Source organism: Canis lupus, chromosome 16 (genome assembly GCF_048164855.1).
Source record: "Canis lupus baileyi chromosome 16, mCanLup2.hap1, whole genome shotgun sequence".
Taxonomy (NCBI): Eukaryota; Metazoa; Chordata; class Mammalia; order Carnivora; family Canidae; genus Canis; species Canis lupus.
This window is the reverse complement of record NC_132853.1, coordinates 17,441,742-17,460,883: the sequence shown is the minus strand read 5'-3', so window position 1 is coordinate 17,460,883 and position 19,142 is coordinate 17,441,742. Positions and strand designations below refer to the sequence as shown.

The following is a 19,142-nucleotide window of genomic DNA, read 5'->3' as shown; positions in this document are numbered from 1 at the left end:
TGCCCACTTGGCCTTGGCCAGTTTTAGTAGTGGGATAGAACCCGACCTGCTGCCATGATGGGGAGGGGGAGGCAGCGTTAGCGACTGAAACCTTATTTCCCAGCTCCTTTTCTAGAACACAAGGGCTTTCGAGTTTCAGGTCTGGAACAGTTGTGGTCTTCATTTGCTTCATGCTCTTGCCAGGTTTTTTTCTCCCTTTTGTGTCTGCCACCTCCCCAATACCCCCTGCTCCCTCCGATTCTGTAAGCATCAGCAAGAGCACATGGTCACTTATTTATTTTTGATACAAATGTACATGACACATGTCTTGACAGCCCACCCACCACCACACAGGTAGAGCCTGGCCCCAGGGGGACAGGGAGAGCTGGTAGGCACTGCCATCTGCCTCTCCAGCTCCCAGGCTGCAGCTCAGATTCCAGATACCCAGATACCACAGGGCAGGTGCTGGCCTCTCAGAGGTTATGGGAAGGGGGCTCTCAGCTGAGTCAGGGACCCCGGGGAGCCAGCCCCAGGCTCAGACGCTTAGTTCTCTGCCCCAGCCAGCACATCCTCCTCCACAAGGGAGGGGGTGGAGAAATGTAGGGAAGTGGTTTTTGTTAGAAGTTCATAGAGAAAGGGGTAGGAGTGGGGGGACAGATGAGGGGAGGTGATGGGTTGGACCCCAGCTGGTTACCAGCAGTCCCTGGCCCCAGGATGGGGAAGGGGGGATGATCCCCAACACTGGTCCTGCTGTTCTGGTCCCCTCACCCTTCATAGAACTCCAGATGGGCCAGGCCTCCGGAACGGCACTGCCGCCCCGCACACTCACACACAAGCACGCAGGGACACTCAGTTACCACAATGTTAAAATTAAGGAGTGGAAGAGAGAGAGAAAAAAAAAACATTTTCCAGTGTTTGTTTGCTGCTAGGGACCCTGGGAACACAGGCTGGGGCCAGTGATCTCGGCAGGGGCCATTTGGCATTCAAGGACAGCAGCAGGGGGGCTGGTGGCTACAGGATGGGGGGACATCCACAGAGATTATGTACAAAGGAAGAGATGCCCCCGTTCAGCCCCCAGTAGGGCTGAACTGGCTCATGGGGGTGGGGTGCCTGTAGGGGGAACCGTCCTACTTGGAGTGTCCCTACCCGACCCTCTGCTGGGGGTGCCCCAGAGGGCCAGGGGCTGGGAGTGATACCTTACAGGCCCCTGCACGCTAGAAGGGGGGGAGGGGAATGCTATGTACAGGAGGAGGTGTGTGGAATGTGGGGGACAGAAGCTCCTGCTACCCCACCTCCCTATCCTTGGGGGGCTCGAGGAAGGCGGGCACCGGGGCACCTGGCTGCCAGGGGAGGGTGGCAGCACTGAGGGTACTTGTGCCAGCAGCTCTGTGAGGGTGGGGATTAGTGTCTGGAGTGGCCCAGCTCCCATGGCCAGTGAGGTCCCAGGGTGCAGGTGAGGGTGCAGGGAGAGTTGTCACTGCTTCTTTTCTCGGGTGGTGATGGTAACCAGCTGCTTGGCGGCCTTGGCGATGTCATAGGCGCACTGGATCACCTGCTGAGTCAGCAGCTGGAAGTCCACAGGGGCACCGGGCTCTGGGGGCACGGTCTTCCGGCATTCACTCTGCAGCCGGTAGGCGCTGGCATTGAGCAGCCGCAGTGAGCTGCGCACAGGCTCCAGGGCTGGCCTCTGGAGGGGAGGCAGGAGTTGGGCCTTGAACTTCAAACAATGAGCCTCGAACATGGCCCAGTGTGTCCTCATCTCCACCTAGGTAGCAGTCACATTCCCTGTACCTGCCCCACCCCAAGACTTTCTGGCCCCAGTACCTTTGGGAAGAGAGAGGCCATCTCAGTCACAGCCAAATGGATCTTCTCTGAGCAGGGCACAAAGCTTTGGGAGGAGGGGAGGGTAAAAATTAGGAGAGTTTGCAGCGACAGTGGAACAGTGGCCCCCTCTTACCCTCTCCAATGCCCAGGGGCTGCTAGGAGCCTTGCATCCCACCCGCATACCTGTCATGCTTGAATTCTTGGGCAGCCCGCAACAATTCCTGAATGTTCTTGGTGACCTGTTCCGTCTTCAGGATGACATCCTCTGTGCTGGGAAGTCCAGGGTCGAGATCTCCGTCCAGGCTCTCCAACTCTGGGTGGAAGTCTTCTTCCTTGCCCAGCTCAAGAAACCTCTTCCCTTCCAGTCTGAGGTCAGGGTTAGAAAGAGATATTCCAGTGGTGAGGCTGCTTGCCTGCACCCTCCCAGACACTCCAGCACCCACTCAGCCTTCTTCCCTGGGGTGCCTCACCCAAGCAGCGGGTCCCCACTTTGCGTGTTCTCATAGTCACTGTCAGCACCGCTGCCGTGGCGGGAAAGCTTGCTCTGGAGGATCAGGGAAGGGGTAGTAGGTGACATACATGTTCATAGACCCACATGGCCTGGCCTGTCCGTTTCCATGCACACATCTCATTCAGCCTGTCCCTCGGGCACTAGTGATGGGAACTGGGAATGGGAATGTTACCGTGTGACGGCTTCCTTCCTGGGAACAGGACAGCAGTGGGGAGGAGGGAGTGAAGGGCACAGCTGAGGCTGACACCCCCTTCCGGATCTGAAACCCAGGGGGACTGGAGTCAGTTCTTCCTCCCTGCCACCTGTCTTCCAGTTTCCCAGCAGTAAGGAGGAGGGGGGTGACACGTGTATCTAGTCATCCCTGTGCCCAGCAGCTGGCACAAAACCTGGCACCCACTGGGACTAAGAACCAATCTGCAGAAATGGATCCACTTCCCCCAAGCCCTGCTTACCCGGTAAAGGCCAGCAGGGACGTGTACTGAATAGATGGCATCATCCTCCAGCTCCTGGGGGGATGGCACAATAGGCATCACAGAGGACCCTATGGCAGCTCCAACCCTGTTTCCCCCAATCCTTGACACCCAGAGGCAACTCACAGTGCTGTGGAAAGGCTGTAGCCGGGTGGTAAGCTCGTCCCCAGGTGGGCCCCCAAAGGGCTTCAGGGCAGAGCCTGGTTCATACATGGAGAAGGCCTGGCGGTCCCTGCGGTGGGCACTCCCACCAGGCCCCATCGATGTATGTTCTGCTCTGTCGCTGGGCAGTGGGGGTGTGGGCACTGGCCCCGGCGGCTGCCGAATCTGCAAGTTCTCTGCCTGCAGCTTGTGGATCTGAGAGCGCACGGTGGTGTCAGAACCTCCAGAGGCTCCAGGAGTACCCCCACCTCTGGGGGCAGGGGATCCTCTAGGACCAGGATGCTAGAAGCCCCACTCCCACCAAGCCTGCTGCCCTTACCTCCCTCTGTAGCCTCCGGAGCTCATCACTCAAGCTGCTGTTGACCTTCATGAGCTGCTGCACCTTGGCCTCGGAGGTAGCCAGAGCCTTCTTGAGCTCCAGATATTCCTGCAGTGTTACAGCCCCATCGGATAGGTCTGAGGAGTCCATGCTCTGCAGAGCGAGACAGAGGTGAGTCAGTCATCAGGGGCAGGGGGTGAATGCCCACAGAAGGCTCTTCTCAAGGCCATAACCAGCCCCTTGTCCCTGAAGCCCCCCGCTATAAGGGGATAGAGCTGGCCCTTGATGGAGGCCCAGGGAGGGGCATTGCTCAGACCCGGGCACGGTTGTTCCTAGTGGCACCAGCGCTGCGCAGGGGCTCCTGGTCCGTGTCCTCGTCCGAGGCTACACTGTCGTAGTCATGTTGGTCGTCGAGGTCACTCTGGCTCCGTGCAGAGAGCTCAAGGTTGTCTGAGGGCACAGTCCTGTCACTCAGGATTCAGCCACACAACGCTTCTATCATGCCACCCCAAAAGGGAGACATGAAAGAGAATATTCTAGAAAGATGCCCATTGCCTGTAGCCCTATCCACACCCTTCCCACCTGTGGGGCTGCTCAGGCTCTTGCCCTGCTGTCTCCGCTTGGCCTCGCTGAGAATGTCTATGATCAAGGTGGCAAACTCTCGGGCATTAAAGCGGGCCAACTTCTGTCGCCCCTACAAGGCAGAAAGAACCCGGCTGGCATGACAGGCCCCCTTATAGCTGATAGACGGGGGTGGGAACAAAGCTGCAAGGGAGTCCCCTGTTATCTGGCTCATGGCCAGAGCACGGGGTTGAAGATGACACAGATTCTGGGTGCCGAGGGGAGCTCTCAAGAAGAGGCTGGAACCACCGCCTCCTCCATGAGGCTGCTCACCAAGTGCTCAAAGAAACAGCTTCTTCCCCATATCCAAATCCTAGTGCCAGCAGAGCCCCGAGAGGCCTAGGGCAGGGGAGAAGAGCAGGCCCAGACAACAGCCGCTGAAGAAGGGCAGGGCCCACAGAGCTGGTGACCCCAGGAGAGGAGGAGACTGCCCCAGGCCCCCCCATCCAGCCCCCTCACCTGATTCCGTGTGGCTGAGTACTCGGGGTTCACAGGCAGGAAGGGCACAGCACTGCGCTCTGTCACCAGGGTGCTGTGGTTTTGGGTAGCCAGCCACACTATGGGGGAGGATCAGGGAGCAAATCATCCAGAGCATCCACGGTGTCCAAGCCCACAGGGTAGAGGTGGGAACATGCTGAGCACAGCCTTCCTCACTCCTCCCCACGCCCACCAAGTGCTGATGTTCAAAACAGGGATGGTCTTCAGACAACAAAAGCAAGGCTGGGTCAGGGCAAGGCTGGGCGAGGCTGGCCAGGCTGATGACGAACAGAGCAAGGCGACCCCTTCTTGCCAGGCCCAGCCCAGAGTTTGCGCTGGAATTTGGCTGTGGCCAGGAAGGAGTGATGTAGGGGGAGGGCGTGGAGTGGGACTGGGGAGTCAGCCAAAGTGGGAGGCAGCCAGAGCAGAGATGAGCCCCAGTCCAGGGGTGGGGGCGGAGGAACAGGCTGGCTGCCTCCAACTAAGCACACTCTGCCGGCTGGGGAGGCTGTCCAGACCGCTGCTCACAGCCAGCAGGGACCGATATGCAGACCTGCTGAGCAGACCAACCCCAGGCATCCCCTCTTGGTCCCAGTGAAAGGACCTGAGAGCCACACCAGGTCCTAGCCCTTCTGCAGCAGGCGGGCAGGTACCCTCATCTCATCCACCCATGACCTTAGATGCCCTCTTGGCTCACCAGCATCATTTTCTCTTCTATCCACCTCGTCATACACATCCATGGCAAGTTCCTCAAAAAGCCGGTTGCTGAGCTAGAGGCAAAGAGGGGGACCCAGGCTTTGTCAGATCAATTGCTCCCTAGTGCTGACAAGGCCAGCCCAACCAAGATGTCATAAGACATGGGAAATGGCTTGTGTCCCCTGTGCTGCCTAGCCCCTTCTCAGAACTGGAAACTGAGGCAGGGGTCTCTCTGTCAAGCTCCAAGGTGGGAGACGACAGAGAGAGACCAGGTCAGAACAGTTAGTGCCCTCATAGATCAGAGGGGAAGCTAGGGCCCTGAAGCCTGCAGAGGGCAGAGCCAGAGTCAAAGACAAAAGGCTGGGAGGGGATAGGGAGGGAGCCAGGAAGGCAGGAGGGAGGGGGACCAATGGCAGGGGTGTAGGTCAGAAATGGGGACAGCTCTAAGCATCAGGGGCCTGTCCAAGCAGACTCACCGCCTGCAGCTTCTTCTTGGCAGCTTTGGCCAACTCAGACAGGTCTAGGCTGTAGATGAAGGAGGGAGATGGGAATGGGCAGACATTAGAGGTGGCCAGGCCCCCGCCTGTGACTCCAGAACATGCAGGGATCCCAGGAAGACAACATCCCAGATGCTGCACACCAAACACCCCCCCCAGCCCTCCCACCTCCAGAGCCTGCTCCCGCAGCAGGCACCATATACCTCTGAGACATGCACTTTTGCCGAGATCTAAGTCCAGAGGGAGGCAGCAGAGGAAAGAACAGGACAGAGGCACCAATTACCCAGGAGCAGGGCAGTGCAAGCCTTCCCGGGGCAAACTCATGCCCACCTCTGTGCACACGTGAGCCCCAGAGTGCACACAACAGAACTCGTCTCCCCCCACAACCTGCTCCTCCACAGGCTTGCTCTCTCCCTCTGTGCCCCACTCCCTGGGCACCTGTGTCCCCGGCCCCGGTGGAGCTTCCCCCAGCTTCTGCCCTCAGTCTCTCTTCCCTAGTCCTTTGCCAGAGTTGTTTTGTTTTGTTTTGTTTTTTTTAAGATTTTATTTATTTATTCATGAGAGACACAAAGAGGGAGAGAGAGAGAGAGAGAGAGGCAGAGACACAGGCAGAGGGAGAAGCAGGCTCCATGCAGGGAGCCAGATGTGAGACTCGATCCCAGGTCTCCAGGATCACGCCCTGGCTGAAGGTGGTGCTAAACCGCTGAGCAACAACCCCCCCCCGCCCCCTCCCCCTCCCCAGGGCTGCCTGTTTGCTAGAGTTTCTTCATCCATCTTCCCACTTCTGATCCTTCCCCTACAATCCCCTTTCCCACCCAGCAGCTGGGGTGATGTTTCTGACACACTGGGCCATGCTATTCCTGGCCTTAGAAACAACTCAATAACAAAATATGTGTATGGGGTATACTTTAACCGTACTTAAACAAAAAGCTCACTTAAACAATATGCTATGTGCTTGGCATGCATTATCTTACTTAATCCTCTCAACAGCCCAGAAAAGGCAGGAACTCTTGCCCTCAATGCCACGAGGTAACTAAGAGAGGTCAAGCAGCCTGCCTGAAGTCAAACAGCCAATAAATGGCAGAGCTGACTCCACACATCAGTGCTTGGAATCCTGTCTACTCCTGTGGGGGCTCACAGGACTGGCCATTCTCTCGCCTGTTTCTATCCCAGTCCTGTCCTGGGATTCCTCACACTATACTCCAGCCCCACAGACTGCCTGCAGTTCCCTGCACAGCACTTCCCACTTATATCATCTATGCCCTTATTTCTCTTGCGGTACTCCCCACAGGGAACTACAGCTGTCTTGAGTAGGCGGCCTCCCTCTCCATACTGCAAGCTCCTTTGGGGCAGAGATCACGTCTGAGTTACCTCTGTGTTTCAGGGCCGAGAACAGTAGCTGGCACCGGAACGGAGCTCGGTCACCATTTCACTGAGTACATGCCGATATGTGTTTGAAACACACACACCAGGCAGAGTAAGACCAGAGAAGCAGGAGGGTCGCTCGGCGTCTCAGAACAGAGTAGGTCTGGGTTCAAGGATCCAAGCTGCCTAGGCCTGACCATCCCTGTCTGCCCACACTGGCCTTCGGAGAGGAAGAGAGAGCCTCCTCTCTCTCAGACCCCCAGGCCAGCTGGCAAAGCCTGGCGAGGCTTGGCCATCAGAAGTGGCCACTAGGTGGCGCTAGCATCCATCTCGTAAGCTGAGTGAGTGGTCCCCACAGCCTAGGCGCCTGAGATCATCAAATCAGAGGCAGAAACACCTCAATAGTACTGTGCCCTGCACCCCAGCCCCTGCACAATTTCTGAGCACCCCACAGAGGCCTGCTCAGCAGTCCCGAAGTTAGTCAAATCCCTGGAGCCCACCATCTGTTCACCGAAGAACAGAGGTTTGTCTAAAGATTGTACAGTGGGGTGAGTGCCACTGGAAACAAGTCCGCAATCCACCACTCCTAGGGCAGGTGTTCTTGTACTCGAGCCTGTGTGGGATAGCCATAGGGCTCAGGCTGTGCTGGCCATATGTTGAGCTGACATCTCTCACCTGCCTGGGGGCCCAGCATCGGGGAGTGAGGACTGGGCAGAAATGCCAGCCCCCAGAGAGTGGAGGACCCTACAGCCTGGGGAGATGGAAGGGTGGAAGCTCTGGGCTCAGGCACCCACATGGCATCCAACAGCCTCTGGGAAGGGGCATCAGGTGGGCACTCACCTGTCAGCCATCTGTGGGATGATGTAATGCCCATTCTTGTGATCTGAACAAAAATAAAAATGCCAAGTCACTGGTGCAAGCTGGCCTGGGCAACTGGGAGCCCATCTCACTGCCATGAGCAGGGCTTGGCACCCAGAAGTGTCAGGGGACAGGGAGGAGGGCAGGCCACCCCCAAGAGCCATGGGAGCTGACTGAAGTTGTGCCCACCCCCACTCCTATCCCAGTGTGCTGTAGCCAAGAGCCTGCATCAATTTCACAGGAGCCAGTTGCCTAGCAACACCGTTCCCCAGCCAGCTTTGTCACCATGGCACCTGCTGCTGGGGTGTGTCTGGGTCCCACCTGCCTGGCCCTCCCAGGCCTGCCCGGAGCTCTGCTCACCCGGCTTGCGTCCACAGAGATAGAAGGCCAACCGGTCAGTGAGCTCATACTGGCACTCGACTAGCCTTTCCGCCAGCTCATGGTGCCCCGCCTGCCTGTGGGGAGGGGGCATGCCTCAGCCCTGCAGCAGCAGCCTAGCACCCCCACCCGCCAAAGCCTCACCCACCATCTGACCCTCACCTGGCATAATCAATGGGTGTGCGGCCATTCACATCAGGGGAGCCTGGGTCAGCCCCATACACCACGAGCAGCTCAGCCTGCAGTGTCTGCCCCGCCTTGGCAGCCACGTGCAGAGGTGTGGTGCCCTTCTCTGGATGGAAGAAGTTGGCTTGGGCACCCAGGGACAGCAAGCGCAGACACGTCTCCAAGTTGCCTGTCCGAACACTTGAGTGCAGTTGCTGCAAGGAGCAGAGTGTGCCACTGATGTGTGTATGAGGCCCTGCCCCTCCTCAAGCTGTACCACGTCAGGCAGCTGCTGGGACTCCTACCAGCTCCAGGGGCCCAGCTGAAGTTGGGTTGTCAGGGAGGACAGAGGACTTCCCCCAAGGAGTTAATGCCAAACAACAGCTGCCATCAGTCACTGGCTACCTGGGCTGCGAACTCTGGTTGAGACAGATGTTGTCTATGAGGGAGATGCTGTTCGTTCTTTCCCATTTTACAGAGGAGACTGAGGCTCTGAGTGGCTAAGAAATGGCCCCAAGTCTTCACAGCATTTGAGTGGCAGATGGAGGATTTTAGCCCTGTTGTGTCCACTTGGGAGCTGAGGGGCCTTGACCACATGCTACCTGACCACACAATCTTGTCCCCCTGCTGTACCCCCTATTCTTGCCTGACCTGAACACCTTTGAGGCCTAGGGCTCAGTGGTGATGCAGGAGAGGCCCTAAAGGGTGTCACAGGTGACAAGAGAGGAGGCCCACCCATCCCCCATGGGGCCCCTCCAACCTTGCTGAGATCTTTGGCAGTCACCCCATCATCGTCCCGGCAAGGAAGCTTGTGCACAAACGCCAGCATCTGGTACTTGGCCCTGATGAATTCTGACTTGATGGGGCTGGGCAGGGCGCATAGGATGCGACGGTGAGCAGAGCGGGAGAGGCCAGTCACCGGTCCACCTCTTGGACCCGCATCTCAGACCATGCACCCCCTGCCACCACCCCTCTGGCCCAACTCACTGGACTTTGTCTTGGGGGTTGGCTTTGCGCCGGCCACTCTGCACTTGTGCAGGGTCCAGCAGGGAATGCTCCCAGATGGAGTTGGCCCCGTTGCTGGCGAGCGTGTGCACCATCTGCAGGGAAGAGGTGCCAAGTCAGGGTGCCCACTGTGCACCGGCTACTGGGGGAAACCCCTCCAAGTGCTGGCTGCAGCCAGCGGAGCTAGAAGCAGTACCAATGGGCCTCCCGTGTACCTGCCACCGGTGCACCTTCAACTAGGTGGGCCACTCGAGCATGTGGGTCCCACTTGGCACTTCAGGTGGCACAGCAAGCGTGCCAAGGCTCAGAGAAGTTAAGTGACTTGCTCAGTGCTACATGGCCAAGCTAGTACATGGCAGAGCTGGGGTGAGTGCCCAGATCTGTAAGACCCCAGTCTTAGAAGCCTCCTGTCTGCATGGCTAGCATAATGGGCGGAAAGGGTCAGAGTCAGGTTCTGCCCCAGGTGAGTGCTGCCCTTTGGAAGCTGCCAAAATCCCGAGCAGAGTGAGTGTAGGGGGAAACGTGTCCATGCTCAGCACATTCTGCAGAATGAAGACCCGCCCGGCCTAGCCCCGTACCTGCAGCAGTGTGGGAGGCCAGGCGCTGTGGCGAAGGTGCTTGACGATGGAAATGTGGCGGCCCAGGCTCCGGTGCACACTGCAGCACTCGTCACACACCAGCACTCCCCTGCTGATGGAAGCCCAGCCGGGGTCTGCCAGTGGGGGAACCAGGGTCAGCCAAGGCCAGATCACAGGCAATGTCTCCTGGGCACCTGCTCTGGGCTCACACCATGCTCACACGTTCCCTTACTCAGCTTCCCAAAGCCCCAGGAACTGGGACCATCAGGGCACACAGGTTACTGATGAGGAAGCTGAGCCATGGCGTAGGAGGGATTTCCCCAAAGGCTCACAGCAGGTGACTGGCAGCTGTGCCCCTGCCTACACATCTCTGCCTGTCTAGGGGTGAGTGGGGGGAGTGGTCCCCAGGGTCTACTCAGCCGGCACATCTTCTTGTCCTGCAGCCTTTCCCAGGGAACAAGACAATTGGCTAGCCCTTCCCCCGGAGGCAGGAATCCCCTAAGGGATGCAACATTGCTGTAGCGTGCCAGACAACCCTAGGTACCCCTCCTGTGTCTGGGTCAGTGCCACATGCCTCCTGCACCCAGGCTTCTGCTGGACCCACTGGCCCACCAGCCCGACCCACTGTATGCTTCCATGGGCTCCTGCCTCTGTCCTCGTCTTGGCAGGCAAGAGGCCTTCTCATGCTGAGCTTCCTGGCCTCATCACTGATGGGCTGAGCCGGAACCCCTCTTAACTGGGATGGAGAGGGCAAAGGAACTAAAACTGGATACCCACTCTGTACTAGCTGGGCCTGTATGCACGATGTCTCTCACAACTGTTAGGCAAGGCAGGAAGCGCTACCCTTGCTATACCAATGAGAAACAGTGGCTCAGAGAGATTAGAGTGCTGGCTCAAGGTCACAAAGCTAGTGAGTGGGGTTGCTGGGATGTGGACCCAGCACAAGATGCCAGAAACCGTGCCCTGTTCACACCCACTGCTCTCCTTCTGCTCCTGCCCCTAAGGAAGAAGCCCCAAGTGGGCAAGGGCCCTGGAGGGCACTCTCCACTACTTGGAGAGAAGCAAACTTTGGAAACAAGAAGAGGGGGCCAGGATAGGGTCCTTCTCAGGGGCAGGGGAGATGTCGCCCATCCCCGGCCTCTTGGGAGAGGGGAGGAGACAGCTGCATACAGCTCAGGCTGTGGAAAGGTCACAGGGGAGAAAGCAGCCATTGTGTGCCTCCAAGAGTGGGGGCAGGGAACCTCTCTCCCAGGACACTGTGCTCTGCCCAGGCCCCCTGCCCCAGTCTCAGGAAGTCCAGAAGTGGGCCCCCCAGCGGAGGGACAGGCTTGGGATAATGAGAGTCTCTCCAACCAGAAGGTGATTCCCAGACCCTTCCCCTGAAGGACTTCCATAGAAGTTCCAGGAGAACTGTAAGGAGATTGAGTCAGGGTGAAGCCTGAGTTCTGCCTACAGCAAGTATTCCCTCTATGGAGACAGGAAGAAACAAGAAGTGAAAGAGGGGGTTCAGCTCTTTAGGTCTGGGCTTCTTTGGGCAGCCCCTCAAGAAACAGGACAACCAGCTGCCTGTCATACACCTTCCTGGGAGTTGACTTCAGAGGCCCATGAGGAAGGGACCCACCACCTGTGCCAAGAGGGGGAGCCTAGAACACTCCTTAGTATTGGCTTTCCCCAAACAGTGAGGCACCCCAGTGAGCCACATGAAAGCTCCCTCCCCCCACTCCCAAGCACCACTGGGTGAGGGGTCTGCCCACCAGCCACCTCTGGCAACTCAAGCAGGAAGCTGGAAATGACGCAGCCTAAATTCCTCTTGTTGAAATGGTGGGGTTTCCTGTAAGCGGGGAGCCGCCCAGGCCAGGATCATAAATGGGCCACCCTGAGGCCTCCACCCCAGGCCCACAGCCTGACCAGAGAAGCCAGGCCTGAGAGGACTGCACAGATATCCCAAGCCAGGCCAGACATGGTAAGAGATCAGGAGTTGGGGAATAAGGTCCAAGGCTTTGCTCGGTACTCTCCCAGCCTGGGGGAGGGGTCCTACCTCTTTTCCACAGTGGCCTGAAATAGGAAGGTTGAGCAGGGGACACTGTCCTGGCCTGGGGCACACCAGTGCCAGCTCAATTCTTGATTACACAGATGAAAAGCCCACCCTAACTCTACTGCCTACTTCTTATATGCCCAAGGGGCCTTGGGCCTACCCAAGCGGAGCCCTTAAGCCCCACTTAGGCCACTTCGTCAGGCCTGAAGGGCTTCTGTAATTCAAATGACTATAGCAGTTTAAGGTTAAGGGACCTTGCTCCCAAAAGGCTCCCTAGATCATACTTGGGATAGAAAGGACAGGGATATAAGGTGTTGTTTTGTTTTTAATAGGCTCCATGCCCAAAGCCCCAAGGTGGGGCTTGAACTCACAACACCAAGAGTCACATACTCTACTGATTGAGCTAGCCAGGTGCCTCCAGGGAACATAAGGTTCAGGAGATGTGGTAACCTCAGTACCCTGCTGAGATCCAGATGGGGGTCTGGTATGTGTGGGCAAGTGGCAGGAGGGATCTTGGGATAATGTTAACTCATCATCAAGGCCTCTACTAAGGTGAATTCATGTTACCGCCCAAAGCCATTCCTGGCCTCTAGGGGCAGTAGGTTTGCTATAAAGGCCAGGGTCTCCAGAGCAGATCCTCACTAGGAGAGAGAGAATTCTCTGCCACTCTCTCTTTCTGTGGGTCTCTCATGAATGAATAAATAAATCTCTAAAAAAAAAAAAAAGGAAAAGAAAAGAGGGTGAAGCCCACCATCTTGAAAGCAGGCAAGAGTAATCCATGGAAATAAAGGTCAGAATGGCAGTTACCTTTGGGGGGTGTTGACTGGGAGGGGGCAGAGGAAAGGCCCAGAGAGCAATAGAAATGCTTTACCTTCAGATGGGAGTGGCTACTATGCAGGAGGTAAACAGCTAAAAAAAAAAAAGCATCCATCTGGCTCAATAAGGTGCAGGAACTTTGCTATGTATAAGTTAAACCTCAATAAAAGAGAAAAAAGCCCCCCCCCCGCATTCACTCCTCCCCAAACCCACCATCTACATTATGAAGAGACAAATGAGCCTGCAGGTTTCCAAATGTCCCCTAGCCAGTAGCCATCCTTGCTCACCCAAGTGCCTGGCACCCTGAGGTTCCACTCCCATGACCTGGGCTGCCCAGGTGGAAAAGCTGAGATGGAGAACCATGGGATAAGGAGCAGGCCCCTGAGCTGGATCAGGACTGTGAGCAGCGAGTGGAGGGGAAGGAAAGGGGGGGGAGACACATTCTCCGGGGTTCCTTGACTCCTGCCCTCTCTTGGACACCCACAGCAGACAGGTACACATATGGTGCCTGATGACATTGCGCAGATGCTATAGCAGCCATGCTATGTCCAGCCGCCTTACAAAATACACTTGTCACTTGTATGCCCATGCCTGGAAGCAGAGGGAGGACGAGGACCTTTGCAGTCAGCCTGTATCTCACCTTTCACCTCTATGGTCTCCTCAAATTAACCAACCACAAAAAGGCCACAGCCCCACTTCTAGGGCTGGAACCCCATTCATAGTGAGAGAAGCCTATGACTGGGTAGGAGGCATGTGCCTATATCCCAACTGTTGATCACCCTCAAGCCTTGTTGTACCTGGGCTGCTATAGTTCCCACACTGAGAATGCCACTCCTTGGGTCCCACAGAGATTGGGTCCTATGGTGGGGAATGGGGGAGCCCCAAGTAGCCAGCTGGGGTCCTGATAAGCATCTAAACACTCAGGGAGGCTCGACATGTGCTAGACACCATGCCAGGTGCTGGGGTAGGGTGATGTGTAAGACTTTGCCAGCACCCTGCCTATCTCACCATCCTTACCCCCTGCCTATTCCTGACATGTATTCTGGGTCAGGGGAAAAGGAGGTACCTGGGGCACGAGCAATCCAAGACATCAGATACACATCACTCCTCCCCGAACCCATTAGGCATCCATAGGTTTCAGACTGTCAAATCCAGTGGAGAAAGGAGAACTACCTTGCTGATTCTGTCCTATGTCCCTTTGGCTGAGAATGAGAACCACAGACTTGAAGATGGGATGGTCTTCAAAAACCATTTCTACTCCCAATTTCTTTGCTTCACAATTGAGAAAACTGAGGAAGAGCCCTGCCATGGGTCACAGAGTAAGCTGACAGAAGCACCCTCCCCCCAGTCCTTCTGGACCTTCCACCCTCACCCCTATGCTATGCCCGCCTTGCAGAGGTTTACACAACAGTCTGGGACACCCACAGAAGGCAAGCTCTCCTCCTCTTGGCCCTTCCATCCTCAGACCTGCATGCGGCTAGAAGAAGATCACCGTTTCCAGCTCATTAGGATAAGGATATGTAAGCCCAGATAGCTTCTTGAAGGCCCTCTAGATCATGACACGCCCTGAGAGAAGTCCCAGGGTCGCAACCACCCACGGAGTACCATGCCTCTGCCAGGCATCCACAGTCACCAAACACTTGAGCTTGGAGCCATCGGAACCACTGGAGTATCTGTGGTTCTCAACCTGTTGGGGTCTTAGGCCTGTCCTAAGGGTGGCTCAAAGTTATGGGTGCATGGAACAGCACCTCACACTCTCATGTTTAATTATGCCCACAGTCCCCCTGGAATTCAGAGACACCCTGAGCCTGCCCAGAGGTCTCCTAGGGAGTTAGCTTCTTTATTTTAAGGAGAGGATGGACAAAAGCCACGGCTTCCTTCCCCAGGCCAACTGCTGAGCCCCATCACTGGCACGGTCCTCCCACATCAGAAGGTAGCAGCCACTCAGGTCACCACTCCTCACTTCCTCAGCTGGTCAGGGGGGTTTCACATCAGCCTGGACCTGACTGTGCCGGGGAGAAGGAAAACGCCAGGGTAAATACAGCCAGGAGGCTGGCCAGGAAGCCAGCGATATCCTGGGTACTACTGCTCCTTCCCCACTTCTGGCCAGACTGGGCTACACAGGGCTAGGAGGGGTCTGTGCCCAAGCTGGGACAATGCTAAGCCCACCTGACAGGGTTAAGCAGACCTTACTGGGGCATAAGAATAGCTGAGTCTAGTGGCTCCCAGGCACCAGGCAGCCTGGGGATGCCTGAGAGAAAGATGCCCAGGCTGTACTGGCCCTCAACACCAGGCCCTGCAAGTAGCCCCGGCCTTGGGAACCAGGGGCAGGCAGTCCTCGGAGTAGCTACCGCCTCTCCACCCCCCCCCCCGCCCCCATCTGCTCCCAAAGAAACACTACCCCAGCCTCCCCTGGCCCATCTGCCCAGCTTTCTGCCCCTTGACCTCCGCCACCTCAGCGGGCGCCCAGACCATGCGAGCAGCAGGTGCAAGACGCGGGGGTGGCACCGAGCTGACACGAAACCCCACTCGCCCCCACCTCCTGAACCTTGCGGGCCTCCGCCACAGCCCTCCTGCCACCCCAGGCTGGCGCTTCCGTCGGGAGGTAGAGATGGGGGCGGGGGGCAGCCAGCCGCCTGCCTCCCTCAGACTCCGGGGTGGCGCCGGCAATGTCCTTCCCCGCCCGTCCGCGGACGCGAGGGCACCGGGGCCCCCCAGCCGGCCCTCCCGCCAAGGACGCGGCTCCGCAGTGGCCCGGGCGGGGGCCGAGGCCGCAGCCCCCAGCCCCGCGCCCCGCCCTCCGGCCCCGCACGGCGCTCTCGCCAGGCCCGGCGCCCGCCCGGCGGCCTCGCAGCGCGGTCGCGGTCGCGGTCGCGGTCGCGGTCCCGCCCCCGGCCCGGCCTTGCTCACCCGGGGCGCTGCAGTCCGCACACACCTCCGCCCGCGGCCCCTTCCGGGACATCCTCAGCGGCGACGCGGCCGCAGCCCTCTGGGCCAGCGTGGGGGGCGCGGGCGGCGGGCCCGGGCGGCGGCTGCCTCTGCTGCCCGGCCCGGCTCCGGCAAGGCCCCGGCTAGGCTCCGCGCGCCCGGCCAACCGTCCGCCCCCGGGGCTGGCCCGGAACCCGCCGTGCCCGCCTGCCCGCTCGCCCTCCGGCGCCCTCCGCCCCGCGCCGCCCCGCGCCGCCCTGCCGCCGCTCGCTCTCTCCGCCCCCTGCGCGGCTCCGGGCCGCTCCTGCAGGAAGCGGCGCAGGCCCTGCCCACCGGGGGAGGGGCAGCCCGCAACCCGCCCCGCCGCCGGGCCCTGCGGGCCGCGCCTCCCGGAGAAAGGAAGCCGGGAGCGCGGGCGGGAGGGGGCGGGGGTGCTTAAAGGGGCCGCGGCCGCCGCGCTGCAGGCCCTAGAGGGCAGCGTCGCCTGCGCGCCGGGCCTCGCCTCCCTCGCTCTCCGGCCCCGCGGCTGTGTGAGTTCCCCGCGCAGCCCTCTCCTCTTCGCTTTCCAGGTGGAGGGTAGCCCGAGGGGCTCAGGCCCGGGGACGGTGACCCTTGGGGGACCTGGGAAGAGAGGAAGGAGCTAGAGGCCCAGGCCCCCTTCCTCGTCAGAGCGCTGTGGTTTGGGGTGCCCGCCTCTGTGTGGCTGAGGCGAGGTGTGCGACCTGGCCCCCCATATATCCACATCTGTGTGTCCAGGTGTGTGTGGTCACACCCTTGCTGCTTACGCACAAAGCCAACAATATGGACGCCCAGGTGTACCCCTGCCTCCCAGCTAAAAATACATCTATACCTCATCCATGCTGCCGTCCCGAGAGGAAAGAATCTGGGCAGTTTTTAAAGGCCTCCCGAGGGGTGACCACTGTGCCTGTGGGCAGTAATATCCACTCTGCATTCGTCTTGTATACCTCCACGGTGTTTCTGGGCCACTGCAGGTTTGTGTGTCCAGGGCGTGTGCATATAACATACAGGGACCTTTTCTTATGGTGGCCTTTCTTCCTAGACTTCACACGGAGACGGCAATGGGGGGGGGGGGGGACAGGAAGCGGAGGCGCAGGCGGCACGTGGGTGCACCCCTGCACTGAGCATGCTCCCCCATACACGTGTGCCCCGCGTGCACCCAGCCCCCATCCCTGCAGCAGCAAAATGCCAGAGCCCTTTGCTTCTGGGGCCAGGGCCCGGGTGGCCAGGACCAGGCCTGGGGGCCAGGTCAGTGGTGACCGGAATTAAGGGAAGATTCCCAAGGGGCAGGGAGCCCTTCTCAGTAACAAGGGGGAGAAGGGGAGTCCTTGGGCAGGGGTTTGGGAGTTGGTCGATTTTATCCCAGCGGTGCCAGAACAGCAGTGGCTTGTGGGTGGGCAGGCTGCTTCCCTGGGGGAGACAAGTAATGCTCATGAGTCACACCACCCGAAATACAAGCAAAGCTGCCTCTATCGCCTTTTGCTGCAGCCCAGATTGACAAGTTTGTTTGAAATCGCGATCCACGGGGTATATTTATAATCGCACCTTTAAGAAAAATCTTTTTGCAGGCCTCTCCTCCCCCCACAGCCAGCCGCTCAGCTGGCGGGGCTTCTGCAAGCGAAGGTACCTCGCGGTGGGGGAGCACCACCTGCCGCACGGTGCCGCACCCACACCGAGAAGCCAGTCTGTGGGCTTGGTAGCCCCAGGCTGGACGACGTAATGGAGCGGCCTGGCCGCTCTTCCCGGCGCCCCCCACCCCCACCCCCAGGAGCGGTGGCCGCCCATTCACCCCCGATCGACCCCCAGCTATGGAATTTCATTTATTAAATGTCGAGGCGGCTACTGGCAGCTCCATCGCTTGGCTGTCTTTGTTTCTCTGCTGTGTGGGCGCGTCTCGAGCACGTGGCAGCTGGAGGGCGCAGACCCGAGGAAAGGCGACCTGGGTTTGGTCTAGGGCCGCCTGGCAAAGAGACCCGGCTGCTAAGGGCATAGGTCCCCCAATCCTGGCCGAGCTCCCCGTCTCCCAGAACTCCCAACACTTTTCAGGGGAAGAATGATTCACCCCGTCGCCCCCTCCCGCCCGCCAGCTCTACCTCCGGGCTGGCCCGGGGACTACCTGGGAGTGGCCCAGGCAAGAAGCCACACTCTAAACTTTGTTCCGGAAGACCCCAGCCCCGCCACTGCGGAGCTTCTGGGCCCGAGACTAGGGATAAAAGGGTTCCAGGATCTCCCTCTGGAGACGTCTCCACCTCAGGAAGCAAGACAGTAGAAAAAGAAATATGAGACAAGGTTCTATAAACAATTTAATGAGGAAACAAACGTACAGGCATTCTTCTGGCCACTCCTAGCCGTCCCTCCCCCGCCCCAGCCCCTTCCCCAACTCCGGCTGCAGCCACAACACTCTGCTGACCCCTCGTGGTGGAGGTGGGCAGCGGTTCCCGGTTGCCCGAGACGCCGCCAGCTGGCTCCTCCCAGGCTGGAGAAAGGGGCGAGGCAGTCCATTCCTCCTTTATCCTTTCCCGCCTGGGCCTGGCACCGCAGGGTGTGGAGGAGGAAGGAGAGAAGACCACACAAAGAAACCTGAGAGAGGCGCGGAGAGTTTGCAAGCTTTTGCTAGCACCTCCCACACAAACATTTCTTGGATTGTTCTAAGTAGGGCTGGTATGGAATCCCTAATTCCTGTCCTGTTCTAAGGTGGACTCAGGAAGGCACAGTGCCCGGTCCTGCCACCTGTCTCGGTCCACCCGGTTGCGGGCGGGATGCGCTGTTTCTCAGGGCAGTTACTATCCTTAGCTCACCCCAGTAGGTAGTATTTGGAGTCCGATTTCGAGGTGAGTGGTCTGAGAAGACAGAAAATGTAAGCAATTTGCCTACGGCTAGGCGGTTAGTAAGGAGGAATTCGAACTCTGGTTTGGAGGGACCGGGCCACGCCTCTAGGTGCTTCCAGTCCCCGCAATAGGCAGCCCCCGAGGTCAATTACACTTTTACTACAGCGTCTTCAGGGACGCTTCTGGAAGGATCTCTCTGCCCTGGGGTTATCAGGAAGAAGGTCTTCTCTGCAATCAGTCACTTCCTCTCCCGAGGGGACCACAACCGGGTGGAGGTGGTTAAGCTGCCACCTGCTGCTTTCTCCGCCCAGCCCCACTCTGGTCCTTGCACATAGCGGGAGGGGACTGTCCTTCCAGCATTCGTGGTCATTCCCTTTGTAATGTCAAGTGTGGAAGATGGAATTTAATTTTTTTTGGGGGGGGGGGAATTTGGAAGACTCCTACATACATAATACTTCACCGTGCCAGATAGATAGATCCCTAGTTGCTCTGGCGACCTTTGGTACTAATATCCCGCACCTTTCTCAGGAGCCCCCTCCATCAGTCACTCTCCTTGGAATCTGGATCCCTCCTCACGTTCCACCGGGATCCAAACTCAATCCTCAAGGCCGC

The 19,142-nt window shown here is 58.5% G+C and overlaps 1 protein-coding gene across 3 annotated transcripts; it reads right to left on the bottom strand.

Annotated features, from left to right (window-relative positions):
- Nucleotides 1–261: 261 nt before the first annotated feature.
- On the bottom strand, nt 262–16,716 carry GIT1 (GIT ArfGAP 1). Of its 3 annotated transcripts, none has more exons than XM_072779216.1 (21): nt 16,650–16,716; nt 9,906–10,039; nt 9,310–9,422; nt 9,083–9,188; nt 8,320–8,537; nt 8,140–8,234; nt 7,762–7,804; nt 5,760–5,786; nt 5,536–5,584; nt 5,061–5,133; nt 4,346–4,443; nt 3,848–3,959; nt 3,582–3,715; nt 3,266–3,418; nt 2,911–3,141; nt 2,767–2,820; nt 2,487–2,573; nt 2,274–2,347; nt 1,987–2,169; nt 1,804–1,867; nt 262–1,666 (listed from the first exon to the last, which is right to left on the bottom strand). In XM_072779216.1, the coding sequence occupies exons 1-21, from the start codon at nt 16,699–16,701 to the stop codon at nt 1,454–1,456; spliced, it is 2,313 nt and encodes a 770-aa protein (XP_072635317.1). In that variant the 5' UTR covers nt 16,702–16,716; the 3' UTR covers nt 262–1,453. The 3 variants fall into 3 exon arrangements, with proteins under 3 accessions (XP_072635317.1, XP_072635315.1, XP_072635318.1); XM_072779214.1 differs by lacking the exon at nt 16,650–16,716 and adding an exon at nt 15,667–15,824; XM_072779217.1 differs by lacking the exons at nt 5,760–5,786; nt 16,650–16,716 and adding an exon at nt 15,667–15,823.
- Between the last annotated feature and the right edge of the window lie 2,426 nt (nt 16,717–19,142).